Source organism: Triturus cristatus, chromosome 10 (assembly GCF_964204655.1).
Source record: "Triturus cristatus chromosome 10, aTriCri1.1, whole genome shotgun sequence".
Classification (NCBI taxonomy): domain Eukaryota; kingdom Metazoa; phylum Chordata; class Amphibia; order Caudata; family Salamandridae; genus Triturus; species Triturus cristatus.
This window is the reverse complement of record NC_140593.1, coordinates 757649920-757668117: the sequence shown is the minus strand read 5'-3', so window position 1 is coordinate 757668117 and position 18198 is coordinate 757649920. Positions and strand designations below refer to the sequence as shown.

The window sequence follows — 18198 nt, the reverse complement described above, 5'->3', positions numbered from 1 at the left end:
TGTAAGTGGTAAAAACAGCACCACCAGCTGGATAGCCAGAACAACTCTGCACCCGAACTCCATGGTCTAGGAAAAATTGATCTGACTGTTGTGGCCTGGTCCTGGGGCCCACATGATCATACCCCTATAAGGGTTCCAAGGAACTCAAGACTGCAAGTGACCGATTAAGGTCAATGGCAAAATCCACTAGTGACAATGTTATTTTGTCTATGTATTTTACTGCACTGCTTTAATATTGCTTCTAAAGTCCCTAACTCCTTAACCCCTTCCCTGTGCGTGGGGACTAGGGGACGGGCGTTGCGCTTCGGTGCTCATGACGGCACCACGTTGTCATGAGTCACAGGCGGCGTCTGCTCATGATGGCGTGGTGCCGTCATGACCCCGCCCGCTCATTCATTCACCCGCACAGGCAGGCAATTAGTGCTGTGTGGGCGGAGCGGCATGACGGCACCACGCCGTCATGAGCACACGCCGCCCGTGACTCATGACGGCGTGGTGCCGTCATGAGCACCCAAGGGATTAAATATGCATGCTATTCTGGTTTTTTGGTGTCTAAATTAAGATAAAAATACGCTTTTTTTAATAAATTGGTGTTGGATTTCTCTCGATTACTTATGGTCTATATTGGCACTCTAAAATGCTTAACACATGTTCCTCTAGTAAAGCCTGACTGATCTTTGCCACTCTACTAGGAATTGGCTAAGGATTTATTAGTGTGAATCCAAGGAGCATCTCTGGGATATTGTAATAACATTACATGCTAAAGCTACCCCCCATACCACATAATATTCCAGTTTCCTACAAGTCACATGAGCTGGTCTGCTTGCCGAACTAAGACAATGTGAATTTCGACTGGTTTTATACTGTGCACAAGGAAGAGCTGCAGCTTTAAGTAGGGTAAAAGACGAGATTTCTCGGCGCTCACTTGGCAGCTAACACAATATTTTCAGGTTCAGAAGGAAAAGAGTGGTGCCCACAAAGGAGGAATGTTTACCCTTCATTCCCATTTAGGAACCCTGAAAGGAGAATCCTGTACAAAATCATATAAATCCGATTAGCACACACTGTTTACAAGGTATATATAGTGGTTTTCACAAAACTATGTTAATCAATTAATGAGTTCTTTAAGATTGCACACGTAAGTTCGTTACTACACTCCAAATCTTGGACTCTGCAAATCATGTATTATGGTTGTTCACACAGCATGTTCATCCCAGTAGCCAACACGTGTTTCGTCGAATACATCGACTTTATCAGGGCTACAGTTGTAAAAAGAAATAACAGTATGGGAATTCCTAGCTTTGCATTATATAGCACATTACAAGGCAATAACCATTGCCACCATCAATCGTCGTGGGTTTTCCTTAATGCCTGCGATCATAGTACACAATAGTATACATTTATTTATATGTATATGAGCAGGTGGGCAACCTGTTAGTCCACGTAGTGTGTGTGTCAATCGTGAAATAGACCGAGATCAGGGTAGTTATATTAGTTACATAAATCCAGAGGGAAAAATTGTAGTAAAACAGTTGTTGGCCAGAAGGTTTATAATGTATTTAAAGTTTGCAGCGCATTTGTGAAGCTCAAGTAAGTTCAAATCACAAGGTCAGAGTATTTTAAAAGTTGTATATATATATATTAGTAGAGGTAAAGTAATCCCTTAAACCCACATGCAGGTAAAGAGCAAGTGGGGCAGATAGCCCATTTGCCTTAATGTCTCACCGTACAGTGAAGTAAATAGCACCGCCGTGCTACGGAAGGAGACCATTGGTCCACCTAAATATTCATAAATCATACTTGTCAATAGTTTTAAGATAGAGATCATTGTGTCTGATCTCACATATCAGGAGCACACACTCACCCTATCCTGTTCATCAAAGCATATGTAAAGATTCCATAATAACAATTTACAAGTTAATATAAATCCAAAGGTGGAGATCTAAAAATGAACCCAAGTTATAAGTAATCAGGATGGGAGTTCTCCATCATCCTATATCAGCCCTCTAATTTGCCCGCGAACTGAGACATCATAACATAGCGACTCACCAGTTGTAGACTGGCCAGTCTCTTATAAGGAGGCACGCTGTAAATTCTGTAAAGTCGGACCGGGTATATGTGTCCAGAAAGGTGTATAATAAAAGACACCATTCATTAGGCCATACTGTGTTTGAGTCCATACATAATATAGGTGTATGGCATATGAGTATTCTAAAGGAAACAAGTGCAACGCTTACCTTTTAATCATCCATCGGAGTGAAACACAGAGTACTCTGTCTAAAACGGCGTACTACATGGGCGCCATGTTGCCATTCAGTAATATAGGCAAGAAAACGTGATGAGACTTGTGTAGCGAGTTCGCCCCTGATAAACAGTGTTACTAGCAAGCACCATATTGGAATAACAGAAATTCCATTGCGATCCTCCCTTAGTGTAAACTCCTGCTGGCGAGTGCGTACTAGTACGTTTAAAATTAATTAAGAAAAAAGTGAAAAGCTAACCTGATAAGGAAATTAAGAAGACCTATGACAGTACTCAATATAAACAACGTTATGCGTGGACGCCATATTGCATTTTTCGATCGTCAAAACGGTGTTAGAAACTCGCTCCCAATTGGGAAAGACTGCTAACATTCTAGCCATAGTGTCTATGTATAAGCTGAAGAGGTTAAAACGTAATAGTTCGTACGTAGGTCCTAGTAGTGTGGCTACTACAAGCCAAACAAGGAATCATTATAGGTTCCATTCAAGTGTAGGTCCTAGACTTCAAATTAGTACTAGTAATTGTAAATATTGTGGCGAAAAAGAATAGCCAATATTCTATTGACCCCCGCACCACTAATATTTATAAGTTAATGTGTTATTTGTAATAAGTTAAACATTGCTCAAAGTAATGTATAATGGTTGCTGCTAGTCAGTGCTATCTTGTGGCGAAGTATCTGGGTTCATATACTGATTACATATAACTTGGGTTTATTTTTAGGTCTCCACCTTTGGATTCATATTAACTTGTATATCGTTATTATGGCATCTTTACATATGCTTTGATGAACAGGATAGGGTGAGTGCGTACTCCTAATATAAGTAAGATGAAACACAATGCTCTCGATCTTAAAACTATTGACAAATATGATTTATGAATATTCAGGTGGACCACTGGTCTCCTTCAGTTGCACGGCGGTGCTATTTACTTGACTATACAGTGAGACATTAAGGTAAATAGACTATTCGCCCCACTTGCTCTTTACCTGCATGTGGGTATATACATATATACATATATATACACATACATATATACATTATCTACTGGCGGTCGCCAGTAGATAGTTATAGTTAGGACCGTGTTTCCATAGGAAATCTCAAAATTCTATTTTGAATAACTTTGGCGCCGGTTGACGAATCCTCGCGAAATTTTCATAACTAATGGGGCGCTCCGTTCAGCTCCTACCCTGAAAGTCTCGGGGAGATTCGTCAAGCGGGGGCCGAGAAAAAAGGGGGGTCCCAAAACGCGTTTTTCCCATGCATTTTTCCATAGGACCTTTAGTCGCAGCTACAGCCCGAACGGCTGAACAGAATTACTTGACATTTGGCAGAGAGGTAGCCATAAGGTCAAGGAAGTGCCTTTTGCAGGTCTGGTGTAAATCTGTTCAGTATTTCCGGAGAAAATAGCATTTAAAAGGATATATATATCTATACGCGCGCAGGGTGCGTGCACCGTGCGAGCACCCTAACGTGCGCGAGCGTAATTCTGATTGGTGGTTACATGTTAGTCAACGTTCGAATCGGTCGAAATTAGGAAGTGTTGGCCGCCATTTTGTTTGTTTTCAGTGCGAGAGTGAAAAAGGAAGGTGGCGAACGTGAAAAGGGGGCAGGGTAGAGAGTTCCTGACCCCCTAGCCTTTGTCAGGGGGCCCCTGAAGGACCCCGAAGGCAAAACAAAATTTTTTTTATTTTTTTTTAAATCGCGGGGGTGCGCGCACAGTGCGCACCCTGAAAACCCCCCAAAAATACGTCCGTTGGTGAATCAACAGCTGACTTCTCGGCAGCCTGACGCGTTTCAAAGTTTCCTTCTTCCTCAGAGGCTGACGATATCAGGTGAGTGCAGGACGGACTCTACTCCCATAATTTATGCATATAGCACGCCCATTGATTGGGACACTCATATGAGATGATGCATAGCATGCTGGGAGTTAGAGTCCCGAAATTAAGTCCCCAAATGGCTGCACTCACTATAACTATTTTAAAGAAGGAAACTTTGAAACGCGTCAGGCTGCCGAGAAGTCAGCTGTTGATTCACCAACGGACGTATTCCCTCCATACCAATAAAGGCTTATGGCAGAAACGTGATGACTCGAGTGCTGTTTTACTGAGGGGCAACTCTGGAGCATTATATATATATATATATATATATATATATATATATATATATATATATATTCACTGAAAAAACCATAGGTTTCACACATGTTATAGTTAGCGGAAATTTTACTGATAAAAAACCAATGAAATTCCCCCGTTATAGTTAGTGCAGGCAACTATAACTCACGAAACCGCATGCTGATGCTAATACTGTATTTAGACACTTATTTACCCATGTCTTCTTCCATACATTTTTAGCTATACATATATTACAAATATTTTCTTTTCATAAAGACACATGTCATCAGCAGAAGATTGCGGTCGCGTGAGTTATAGTTGCCTGCACTAACTATAACGGGGGAATTTCAATGGTTTTTTATCGGTAAAATGTCCAGCTAACTATAACATGTGTGAAACCTATGGTTTTTTCACTGAATTTGCAAGGTTTTTTAAATGCTATTTCCTAACTATAACGTGTGTAAAACCTATGGTTTTTTCAGTGAATTTGTACGGTTTTTTAAATGCTAAGTTACTTTACGCCATTCGTGGCGTGCGCGCCCACTTAACGCAGTTCGTTCCGTGCGCGCACGGTGGGCACGCGGTGCGCTACGCGCACCGCGTGCCTACGTCACGCTAGATGGGCCATGTACACACGATGCGCTTCGCGCACCGTGCGCACATGGAGGACATACTATGCACTTCGTTGAGAAAGGTAATCTTTTTATTTTTGTAGTCGGTAATTTGCCATGCAAAAATGGTGCCCTTCGGGCACCATTTGCACATGGGGTGGGGAGAGTATGGATAATTTTTTTATTTTTTTTATTTTTCCGTACGCGTACGGTAAGCGTAATCGGCAAAATTTTTGAAAAAATTACAATTCCATTTTTGCCCTTGGGGGATCTTTGGGGACTCCCTCAACATGGCTAGGTGCTTAGGAGCAGTCTAAACAGCCCCTTTACATGTTTTTGGCCTTTGTTTTTCAACCCCCCCTCAGAGTGCGAGAGAGAAAATGGCGGCCGCCACTTCCTGGTTTCGACCGATTCGAATGTTTACTAAGATCTAACAGCCAATCAGATTCGCGCTCGCGCACGGCACTGTACGCGTACAGTAAGCTTACCGTAAGCGCACCGTAAGCGCACCGTAAGCTGCCACAGATATATATATTGATTTAAATGCTATTTTCTCAGGAATTACTGAACAGATTTACACCAGACCTACAAAAGGCACTTCCTTGACCTGAGGACTACCTCTCTGCCAAATTTCAAGTAACTCTGTTCAGCCGTTCGGGCTGTAGCTGTGTCTAAAGGTCCTATGGAAAAATGCATGGGAAAAACATGTTTTGGGACCCCCCTTTTTCTCAGTCCCCGCTTGACGAATCCCCCCCGAGACTTTCAGGGTAGGAGCGGAGCGTAGCGCCCCACCTATTTTGAAAATTTCGCAAGGATTCGTCGACCGGCGCCAAAGTTATTCCAAATAGAATGTTGCGGTTTTCCTATGGAAACAGGGTCCTAACTATAACTACCTACTGGCGACCGCCAGTAGGAGATATATATATATATATATATATATATATATATATTTATTTATTTATTTATTTTTTGAAAGGCTCCATTTTCTGGAGGCCCCCAAACCTGCAGGGTGGGCTCTGCAATCAGGAATGGAGAATCCTGTGTTAAGGGTTTTACCAGGAGAAGACAGAGCCCAACTTCGTCTTCGTTTCAAGCATGACCTTTATTCATCATCTACGCTGCAGCATTTAAAACCACTCCTTTCCTTACGTGTTTCTGCTTTAACAGCCTTGATCACAGGTGAGTGGTGTTTGAAACTCCCAATGGTCACATGGTCCGTAGTGCCAAACTACAGGCCCCAGGATGCACCTCCATACATAGTTCATAACATGGCACAGTGCAGTGTTTCTTTTTGCTAAATACATATACATACACACACACACAACTTTAAAATACCCTGATCTCGTGATTTGCACTTATTCGAGCTTCACAGATGCGCTTTGCAAACTGTATAAACATTATAAAACTTCTGGCTGCATGTTGCCAGTAACTCTTTTACTACAATTTTTCCCTCTGGATTTATGTAACTACCCTGACATGGGTCTATTTCAGGATTGAGGGAAGAGTTACTTACCTTCAGTAATGATGTATCTGATAGAGACACAGTCTAGCCGCAGATTCCTTAACTTAGAATATCCCCAGGCGTCACACTGGATCCGGAAAATCCTTTTTCCCAGCAATACCTCTGCACGCCAGGAGGCGGCGCCGCTTGGCTCCGTCCTGACGTCGCCCACGTCAGCAATGTCAATGGAGCCATATAAGCCGCTCACGGTGTGCTGACGTCAGTTTTCTACAGGAACTTTTCCGCGCCATAACGCGGAGCCATAAAAAAAACTGTGATAGCATAGGAACAGTGTGTGTTAAAAAAGATGAAAATTATGTATAATGAGGAACAAAATTATTTGATAAATCCCCCAGTACCAGAAAGGACTGGAGTGAGCTCACAGAGCCTGTGCTGCAAGCAATGGCCGAACAAAGCGCCAAGCTGTGCCCCTGTTCGAGAGGGCTACGGCTGGAGCACAATCGAAATGACAAGGTAGCCAGAGCTTGTCATACAAGGGAGGTGAAAAGAATCACCATATGGAAGGAACATGTTGCCAGACAAGTGAACGGCCACCTGAAAGTGCAGTACCCAGACCTTATGGTGATTAAAGGACTGTAAGACCAAGAGAATTCCAATGTGAGTGATTGCCATAGATAGAAAGAAGCACAGGCATGGGCGGTGGGAGGGAATTAAAAGCAGAAGAACCTCATGTTTTTGGAACACAGCGGAAAACACAGATTATAACCACCAAAAAACATTGATGGAGAGCCAAAGAGCTTGAAATCCGAACAACACCCCCAGCCACAAAGGAAGGCATGATAATACACTACCAACCAAACACGAGAACAGAGGGGAGACCGAAGGGCCCCAGGCAGAACATACCTTACCCCAGAGTGAGGAGCGAGAGCACACCTCTGGAAGACCAAGACCACCTAGAAGAGGGGCCAGGTGGAAAGACACCATATGAAAAGGTCTTTGCAGAGTGGGGAGGATGGGCGGGCATTAAGGAATCTGCGGCTAGACTGTGTCTCTACCAGATACATTGTTACCGAAGGTAAGTAACTCGTCCATATGATAGAGACATCTAGCCGCAGATTCCTTAACTTAGAATAGATACCAAAGCCATACCCTATAGGGGGAGGGTCTTGGAAAGAACCACCATGTGCCATTAGAACTAAGTTGTCAATGGCCTAGGAAACACTGTGGGAACCGCAATGCCTGGGTAACTGACATTTAGATTATACACAACTGACATTAGACCCAGGAACTCCAAAATAAACATGGACAAGGGACGGCAAAAGCACCACATGCTGGCGAGGGATGGTGTGAGACCTCTCTCGTCCAAACACAGACGAAGGGTCAGTGCCCACGTAAGAGAAAATGCAGCGACTCCATGAAAGAAGGAGCCCTACAACATGAGAATGGTAGAGCATACCGCCTGAACATACACCAGATGAGTTGCCAAAAAATTAAACCAGGGGACAGTCTGAAGACTGTCCAGGGAAGTACAGGAGCCGCAAGAGAAGGCTTGTGTGCGTAATAAAAAATGCATAACAATGTGTACACTGTAGGACATGCGACAACAGAAGAGTTACCGTGGCGCAAGCTCAGGAGGTAGGCATGCAGCCAAATGTATTAAAAAATGCTGCTGTGAGCGGATAACTGGCAGGGCCAGTAACACATAGGGGAGTGTATCCCGAAAGGAGAGTGTGTGCAAGAAGGCCTAATACTAGGTCAAAAGAACCTAGAATGGGAGCACCCCTGTGGCGTGTATAACCTACGATATATACACTAAGTAGGAGAATGTGGAGAATAGTCACTCCTTGAGAATCAAGAAATATGCGGAGGACAGGAACGAAGTAACCAGACCCTGCGTTCTGCAGGAAACAAGTAACCGGAAACCTGGTCGGGGAAGCTTTAGACCTAGAGCATAATATGCATGCACCAAGAATGCAAGTATTCACAGAATACAGAAGATACCGTTCTGGAACTGACCAGAAGAGCCTGCCCCCCAGGGGCGCATGTCCACCTGTAGACAAGCAAGATGTGCACAGCGAGGCTGCAAGAACACGCCCGGAAGGAATAGGCGTGGCATAACTCTGAAGCAAATATCATGGAACGGACATCCCTATGGAAGCGAGGATGTGTTACGGACTCACCGTAGACAACTAATACGCCACCCCTGAAGTGAAATGAAGCCCATGGATCTCACCAGATTTGATATCCTACAATAGTAGGATGAATTAACTTGTGGCAAATGTGCCTAGGGAAGAGTAGCAATATAATTGCATACAAATACCCCACATAGGGTAAGGTAGCACCCTACAAAAAGAAGGGTCCCTCTTGAGATACGCTCGTAGGCAGAGGCTCAAACAAAAGGCAATACAGTCATACCACTGTACCAGAAGGAAATAAAACAGCTGAACAGCCACACAACGGAGAACCTCAGTAAGCCTTCAAGGGCAACACAAAAGAACGTGCCGGCACCATCACGTATTCCAAAATCCTTCAACAGGATTAAAACCTGGGAAGAGAATCAACCATAGACATGAGTCGTCGCACCGCCGAGTCAGCATGGGTGTCAAGAAGAGTGATCCCATCAAATGGCAGAACTCTAAGTCGCTCCTGAATATGTTGTGGGAAAACACCATTGTGCAACCACGCATGGCGGCGCAGGACAACCGACCTGGCGATAGCACGACCTACCGAGTCCGTGGTGTCCATGGCAGACCAAATTGAAAAATGCGCCATCACTGATAATGCGGACTAGATCGGCACGCGAGCTGTCCGGCAAGGAGCTGCTCGACAGCGTCCCAAAGGGCAAATGTAGCCCGAGCAAACACACAAAAAGTGTTCAGGGACCGAAGTGCCGAGCTGGCGGATGCAAACACATCACGGCCCTATGACTCCAACCACTGAGACTCACGAGTGGGAGGGTGCAACGGAACAGGAGTGATAGAGAGAGCTGCCTCAAGCACAAGTCCTCCAGCTCCAGGATGGAGGGTCAAACAGGTGGGGTCAGTGGAAGCAGGCCGATGGCGATGTGCTACAGCACGATCCACGGGGTCCTCCGAAGAGGGTCTCGCCCACGTCCCAAGAAGGATGTCAAATAATGACTCCGCAAATGGCAATAATGACTCCACGTTCCACGCGCCCTGGTGGAGAAGTTCCTGCAAAGGCTCTGAAGGCCTAGAGACAGAGGGCGGCTGCATGCGTAAAATGGCTGTAGCCCTGCAAACAGCCCTGACAAACGTCCCACTAGTTTCCGTGGCACCACGACGTGGGGACAGCAAGCTATCAGTAGGGGATGGACGCAAGCTAATCCGGCCGCTCAAGAGAAACTCAGCAAAAGGAGTAGGCCAATGCCTCATCTGCGTGCACTCCGGAGAGCGTTGAAGTGACTCAGGAGGTGGTGAACCTGGGAGTACATCCTCCACCAATGAACCAGAAGATGGTTGCATTGAACAGCGCTGAGGTGACGCCAAGCCGGCGTCATCGACCTCTGAAAAGGCCTCGACTGTTGTAGTGGAGTTGGCCTCACCTGCCGTAATTGAGCCGGCGCCGGGACCGGCGACGTCTTAAAAGGCCCCGGCTGTCGGAGCCGAGCCGGCGACCTCCGAAAAGGCCTCGGCTGCCGGAGGCATGCCGGCGCCTGTGACCTTCGCAAAGGCCTCGGCTGCTGGAGTCGCGCCGGCGACCTTCGAAAAGGCCTCGGCTGCCGGAGCCATGCCGGCGACCTTCGAAAAGGCCTTGGCTGCCGGAGCCGCGCCGGAAACCTTCGAAAAGGCCTTGGCTGCCGGAGCCGAGCCTGCGACCTTCGAAAAGGCCTCGGCTGCCGGAGCCGCGCCGGAAACCTTCGAAAAGGCCTCGGCTGCCGGAGCCGAGCCTGCGACCTTCGAAAAGGCCTCGGCTGCCGGAACCGAGCCTGCGACCTTCGAAAAGGTTTTGGCTGCCGGAGCCGTGCCGGTGCCCTTCGAAAAGGCCTCGGTTGCCAGAGTCGAACTGGCGCCGGCGACCTCCGTAGAGGCGTCGGCCATCTGAGTTGAGCCGGCGTCAGCGACCTCCGAAAGGTTGTCAACCGCTCGGGGTCGGACCGGCACCGACTCTACGTCACCGGAGGTGGAAACCTGCGGGGAGAGAGTGCACCAAAGCAGCGATGTACACCGTGCCACAGCCACCTCCAGCGATGTCGCAGGGAGCCCCGGAAGGCTGTGCGCTGGCACCAAGGGAGGGTTAGACACCGTGGGATGCCCCTCCGGGCCCTGTCCCGATGTTGCGGCGACTCTGGAGTCAGAGTCAGTGCGCTCAGTCAGAGCCGAGGGTAAACCCTCCGGCGGAGTCTCGACCCGAGACCCTACCCCACCTGTGGGGCTGGAAGGCACGCCAGAGAGGGGGGTGTAATGCAAGAAAGGACTGCAGAGCCCTGCAGTAGTCATCCATCTGAGGACGAGTCGCCCTGGCACCCGGAAACGCGGGGTATGCGGGTTCCGACAGCTGGGGGCCAGAATGTGGCAAAGACCGTGAGCTATAGGCCCCAACATGATGTCGGCGTGAAGCCGACGACTTGGGAGACTTCCGCATTGTGCTTACCAGAGGGAGGCGAAGGATGGCAATGTTCCCAGGACCTGCCCTAAACAGGAACGTCGTCGTTTGATCGCCGGCGCCATGTTGACAATTCCGCCGGAGAAGGAGACCCGCGTCGTGAGGGTCCAGTTCGGGACATCCGCGCAGACAACAGCTTCATGCGGCGTTCCCACAGGGCTTTGGGTCGCAGCTGTTGGCAAGCGTTGCACTCCACGGAGTCATGGTGCTCGCCCAAGCACCACATACAGATTTCATGCGGGTCCGTTGCCGACATCTTGCGCGAGCAGTACCGACACAGTTTGAAGCCCACAGGCATCGAACACACTGTTCCATGACGCAAAAAAGGGGCGTCGAGAAGGCCAGAAAATATAAAGACAGGCCAGAAGTATTACTCTCCCGGATCCGCGTTAGGACGCGGAAAAGAAGAAAAAACTGACATCAGCTCGCCGTGGGCGGCTTACAGGGCTCCATTGACGTCGCTGACATGGGCGGCGTCAGGACGGAGCAAAGCGGTGCCGCCTCCCGGCGTGCAGAGGTATTGCTGGGAAAAAGGATTTTCCAGATCCAGTCTGACGCCTGGGGATATTCTAGGTTAAGGAATCTGCAGCTAGATGTCTCTATCAGATACAAACACTAGGTGGTCTAACCGGTTGCACGTCTTCTCATATAGATATAATATATAAATGTATGAATACTATTGTGTACTATGATCGCATGCATTAAGGAAAACTTACAGCGATTGATGGTGGCAATGGTTGTTGCCTTGTAATGTACTATATAATGCCAAGCTAGGAATTCCTATTCTTTTATTTCTTTTTACAACTATAGCCCAGATGAAGTCAATGTATTCGACGAAACACGTGTTGGGTACTGGGAAGAACATGCTGTGTGTACAACCATAATAAATGACTTATGGAGTCCAAGATTTGGAGTAATAAACTTACATTTGAATTGCACAATCTTAAAGAACTCATTAATTGATGACCATAGTATTGTGAAAACAACTATATATAATTTATAAATCAAATTGGCACACACTGTTTACATGACAACGAAGAGTTATTTTTGACAATGTACCACTGCATTGTGCAACTAAGAAAAGGGATGGGATTTATTTTCCTGTTTCAGTGCTGAAAAGTGAGTGATTTAATGCTGTTCAATTCTTAGATTTAGGGAATGGTATCGGGCTAAGCTTGCTCTGTCTGCTACTTATAGTTTGAAATAAAACATTGAATTTGTCATTGCTCCTTTGCTTGATTTTCTTTAAATGTCAAGTTTTTTAATGTAATGCATATTAGATGCTCTGAATAGGTCTCCTGATCAAGGGAATATTAAAAGAGCCAGTGAAATAAATATACCTCTTAATGAGCCATTCAAGTAATTCTTTTCTGACTAGTTGAAAGAAAGTTGGTGTAAAAAGAAAATATGCATATATGTTGCGATGCAGTAAAGTAAAGAAAGCCTTGCGGTACATTACAGGACATCCATAACCTTTCACATGTCTTTAAATATACCAAATACTGATTTTCCCAAAACTCAAGTCCTCCTTTGGATATTTCTTATATTTTAATCCTCTCATAACCCTACCCTTTAAATATTCAGTGCTTCTCTACAACTAATTATTGTTAATTTCTCCAAACTATATTAAAAATTGATCACAATTTCAACTCAACCAAAAATTCCCCTTATACCTCTTTCTTTAAAGCTTTAGAACCGGCAAATCAATGGTCAATTAACAAAAACTACTGTGGATCTTAGGGGTGCGGCTTTCTTCTGCATTAAATAAAGGATTTGAATAAACCTTTTAGACATTGATCACAGCCTCACAACTCTTATGTTTCCCAGCTCCATGTGTCAGTGTCTCATCGAAATCACGTTATTAATTTGCATTCTTATTTTGTAAATGGATACACACCACTGGAAGTGCTAGACTGCAAAGACAAAATATGCACTGAGCTACTGACAAGCGGATCTAAGAAAATTGAGAACTTTGCAAAATCAAAACATTCATAAAGAGCCCAATAGTGGTAAAATACAGAGTGCTCTTCTTTCAAAGCCATAATTTTTCCTTGCATTTCTTGACAAAAGATTACATGGTTTTAAGCAGGGCAAATAGTTCCATTGAATACATTTTACCCCCTTACTAGCCTCTCAGTTGCAGTGATTGCTGGGTTCTCTTAGGGAGTGCTTCTGCGTAAATATAGCGTTTATGAATGTGCCCGTTGTCTGAATTTAAATTGAAACCAATAGGCTTGACTTCATTAGGGTGCATAATATGTTTGCACTGCTCTTACCCGGGAGCTTAATTTAAAAAAATGATATTTATAATGCTAAGTACAGGGCCCTAAAGTTTTTCTTAAACAGTCTCCACTGGAGCTTTGAAATTCAAATGTTGGCAAATATCAAAGCTTCCTAGATCCACCTAATGTATTTTTCTTACACTTACCCTATCTTCAACTCCCTCTTGCTGGTTCCACCAATCTACACTTCCTGTATCTTCAACTCACTCTTGCTGGTTTCACCAACCTACACTTCCTGTATCTTCAACTCACTCTTGCTGGTTCCACCAATCTACACTTCCTGTATCTTCAACTCACTCTTGCTGGTTTCACCAACCTACACTTCCTGTATCTTCAACTCACTCTTGCTGGTTCCACCAATCTACACTTCCTGTATCTTCAACTCACTCTTGCTGGTTCCACCAATCTACACTTCCTGTATCTTCAACTCACTCTTGCTGGTTCATTTTCACTAATGTTTTCTTTTATCCCCGTTTTCCTAGCTTTCTCATCCTTCTTCTTTCTCCCTTTCCTGCCTTTCTCTCACTTGCTCTGTGTCAAAGTAATAAGTCCCAGTCCCCAAAAGTGATTGCAGCGTCCACCACCTGCACACTCGGAGCACAACCCTCAGCAATGTCTGTCAACAGTAAAAAATATCAATTGTTGTCAGGATTTGTTGGAAAATTAGAAAGTATTACACGCCCTGTGTTGACATGTGTTGGACTTGGCCCTTTTTCCTGAAATTTTTCGCTTTTCGGGGAAACTAAATGTGTAAATGCAAAGATTGAATGTGTGCAGACTGAGTTTCCCCATTTTAAACATGTAACTTAAAATGGATGCCAGAGCTGTGTGGTTGCGCCGTTTGACTGAGCTGGGTTGACAGTCTAGGCGTTATTTCCCAGCAGCCCCAGCTTTTGGAGGGAAGCCTGGCACCCAGGGTGCTCTACCCCTCCCCCTAGGCCAGTTAGAGCCAGTTTCCCCAGATGCTTCTAGAAGCTTCTGGCACTGTCTGGAAGGTGGGGTGAGGGGCGTCTAAAGGGAGGAGCTGGGTTGCCATGCAGTCAGTCAGAGGGTGGACGTGGGAGAGAGGGGACCTGCTGCCAGGGGTTACCGCCACATAGGCCTGTGTGCTGGGCCCTGAGCCTACCTACCCCCCCCCTACTGTCCACAGGGCGAGGGAAAGATATAGTTGGGGCAACGCAAACCTGGAGAAGCCCTCGCAGGAGTTTTAGGCGGTAGGATCAGTCAGGGACCTATGCCTCTGAAGGTGACAGGGTTTAGGCACTGCCCTTTAAGTGAGTGAGGGATCCTGAACTACCCACTGATCTGGCCCGGCGAGAGGAGAATCCAGGGACGACAGGCAGAGACTGAGTAGTCCGCCTGCAGCCACCAACGCAACTTCCCCCCCCCTCAAGAAACCCCTCAACCAAGGGGCAGGAACCAGAACGCGCTATTTACCAGCCGCCTGCAAAGAGAGAGCGCTATTTACAAGCTGCCTGCAGGGAGAGAGCGCTGTATTCAAGCTGCCCAAGGAAGGAGAGCGCTATATTTGGTGAGCGCTATCTGGGGACGGACTGCAGTCCCTGCAGAGAGAGAGAGCTATGTATAAGCCGCCTGCAGGGAGAGAGCGCTATATTCTAGCTGCCTGTGGAAGGAGAGCGCGATAGCTGGTGAGCGCTACCTTCCTAATTGACTGTGCCCGGCTGGTGAGTGTGGGAGAACTGCCTTGGTCAAAGCGGGTGCCCACCCCCATTTGTGGCGCCGCCGCACATTTACAACATCGGGAGCCCACCCCGTGTGTGTGCCGCCACGCGGTGTTGTTCATTTATACTAGCGGGTGCCCACCCTGCACTTTGTCACCGCTGAAATCACCGCCGCGGCCCCCGGAGCGAGGGAAGGGCTGACGCGGCTGGAATCAAGGCCGCGCGGTCCTGAGGAACGCTTCGAGGCATTGCCCGGCAACAGGAGCCCCGGCCGCGTCATCGGCCGCGCCCCCGCGACAGCCGCGCACGGATTGGCTGCCGGACGGCAGGAAGCCAAGAAGCAGCCCGGAGGTCGACGGAGACTTCGCTCCGTGGTGGGGGCCCTCCGGAGCCGGAGGAGAGCCCCGAGTGCTGCGTCGAAGTCCCGGGTCCCAGGAGGGGGCCCGGGGGAAGCCGAGGGAAGCCCCGTGTGGAGCCGCGAAGCGGGAGCATCGTCGGAGTCCCGGGTCCCCAGCGGGAACCTGGGCGAAGTCCTTCAAGAGTGCCGGTGAGTGGAGCCTTGGTCCGCGCTTAAGGGGGGAGGCATCGGGGCATTGTCGGTGCTCGCCTCCCCCCCCCCCCCCGGGACCACCTGAGTGTGGGTGGTCCTCAGCTGCCCCACTTGACAGCGGGCAGCTGCATCGGGCCCCCAGAATCGATTTAAAGCACCTGGAGGGCAGGCTCCCCCACGAAGGGGCCTTTTTGAGGAGCGGGGGATGGTGAGGGTGACGGGGCACATTGTCGGTGCCCGCCCCCCCTGCACCAGTGTGGCTCCAGAAAGGCTCCTAGCAAGTGCCAGGGGTAGGGGCAAGCAATGTTTAATGCCTCCACCGCTCGCTACGTTTAGGGCTCCAAGAGCTTGCTACTGTTTGGGACCTTGGGGGGCCGCATTTGAAGCGAGTCCCGGAGTGGGGCCCCAGGGTCCCTTCCTCATCACGACCGTGGATGCCCTGACCTACTGTAATGCTGAGGAACATGATTAAATGCCAGGGTTGGCGCCATATTTACAGGCCATGTTTAAGCGCTATGTTACAGGACATGTTTTAACGCGCTAGTGCATCGCCCTGTGTAGCCCTATGTTTAGATGCCTGATTTAAAGTGCTAGTCATTTGTTCTGTGCAGCGCTAGTTTCAGAGGCCAGGGTTTGATGTATTGGTGCACTGCCTACCCTAATTTCCTGCCTAAGGGGATGCCCAGGACGGTCAGGTATATTGTGATGCAGTGAGGTTTCCTGTACAGGTGTGCCGACCTAATGTTCAACGTCATGCCCTGATGTATTTTATTGCAGGTTGCAGCTAATGGACTTACGTTTAGTATCTGCTAGATCGCAATGATTCCGGCAGGGGCCCGATTGGCCCTGCCCTGTATATAATTCCCCCCTGTAAATTTGACCCCGCGCCAGTTGGCGCAGTGTAGAGATTACCTGACACCTTGTGGTTTTGGACAATACAATAGTTCTTTTACCTAAACTGGTGTAGTGTCTCTTTTTGTAGTGTGCCTTGTGTGTCGCCTGTGTGTACTGCGTGGATGCTTTGCACATTTCCTCCGGAGTTTGGCCCGCCCGCTCTGCACCACGCTACCCGTTTCCAACAACATGTCTAGGGAAAAAGTAGATCTCACGGAGAGAAGGAAGCATACTACGTCTGCACTACTTCTCCTTAGATTACAGCGTCAGATTGGTAACGCAGGCACTCGGGAAATGGCCGAAGGGCCGGTAGCAGAGTTCCAGCTGTGGGTGCTTTTTTGGGCAGCCTGGGGGCTGCCTGTGCTGTTAGGATGCCTTCAGCAGCCCAATGGGTGCCCGAGTGGCCTTTCTAGAGGCAGATGAGCTGAGGTTTCATTCCCTTTCTCTCGCTGGGCCGGCCCATTAATGTATGCTGATTGAGTGGGCAGTGGCGTAACGAAACTTGAGGAGGCCCCCCAGCAAGGTAAGTGGAGGGGCCCCCTCCGAGCTCAATCAGGAGCTCTCAGGACGGAGTACTATGTGGAGGGGGCCACCTGGAGCTTGGGGGCTCCCCACTCGCACCGCGGGGGATGCTGGGACCTGTGTTACGCCCCTGTGAGTGGGGCAGGGGGCCTGAGCAGAAGTGGTCTCACTTGCATTCATGTGTGGCTCAGCAGTGTGAACTAATCTGTGCATTTTTTTTATCTAAGTGAAGTTAATAGAACATGCCCCCCCCCTCCCCCACGGCCCCGCCCACATTCTTTTCATAAACCTTTGCTTAAACAGTGTTTTGCGGAAAGGCAATACGCAAATGTGAGCCACTTTATTTTGGTGTGCCCAGGCCCATTTTCGATCCCAATTCAACCCTGTTAGTTTACCACGTTTTCTGGTTTGGGATTTTTTTTAAAAAGTCATTCAAAAGTCACTAGCTATACGGTCTTCTAAACACAGGCCTTCTCTCGGTTAATCGTTATGCATTAGTTCAGCCATTTGCTTAATTGTTCAACGGCCTGCACAAAGTTTCATGGGATTTTCTTAAGTAAATTTCAATCTAGGACTGTAAAACCGGAACATACGCACCTTCCCCAGTCTGACATCTGCTGCCACAGATGAAGGAAAACACTTCTGAGTTATAACCGTAGCGAACTAGGGAATAGTACGGCCATTTTACAAAGCCGCCCCTTTTTAGATAGAAAACGAGGTCAGTGTCTGTAAAGTGCATTTCTCCTGGACATCTCTTCTTGCCCTCGTCGTCCATGTTCGTGACCTTTAAAAATGAAGAACCCAACGTTAGAAAGGTTGTACATTTCAAAACGTTGGATGTGTGGACAGTAAAGCTTAACAAATCACGTTGCAATTGAAACAAGAAAAAACGCAAAATCAACGTGTCTAGCTTGCCTGCAATAGTTATAATAAGCACTTGGTGGCGCCAAAATCCCATTTGATATATTTTTTGGGGCAGAAAAAGAAAATGTGCTTTGCCAGCGTAATAAGAGGGTTACACGATGTACATACACATCAATTATATGAACGAATTAATAAAATGCTTATTGATTCAGTTAATTGAAATAGTTACAAATACAGCCAGAATAGAGTTACTAATTAAAAAATGCAAGATTGCACTCATATTAAAACAATCAAACGCATTATGCACGATATTTGTTCATATGGAACTCACTT

The 18198-nt window shown here is 47.4% G+C and overlaps 1 protein-coding gene across 4 annotated transcripts in view; it reads right to left on the bottom strand.

Moving 5' to 3' along the window:
* Nucleotides 1-18198, bottom strand: part of LOC146789963 (fibroblast growth factor receptor substrate 2-like) — a 221683-nt gene that overhangs the window by 125044 nt on the left and 78441 nt on the right. For all 4 annotated transcript variants that reach the window (XM_085628283.1, XM_085628285.1, XM_085628284.1 and 1 more), the window contains one exon: nt 17599-17785. In XM_085628283.1, coding sequence (XP_085484409.1) covers nt 17599-17785 — 187 coding nt within the window. The remainder of the gene's footprint in view (nt 1-17598; nt 17786-18198) is intronic.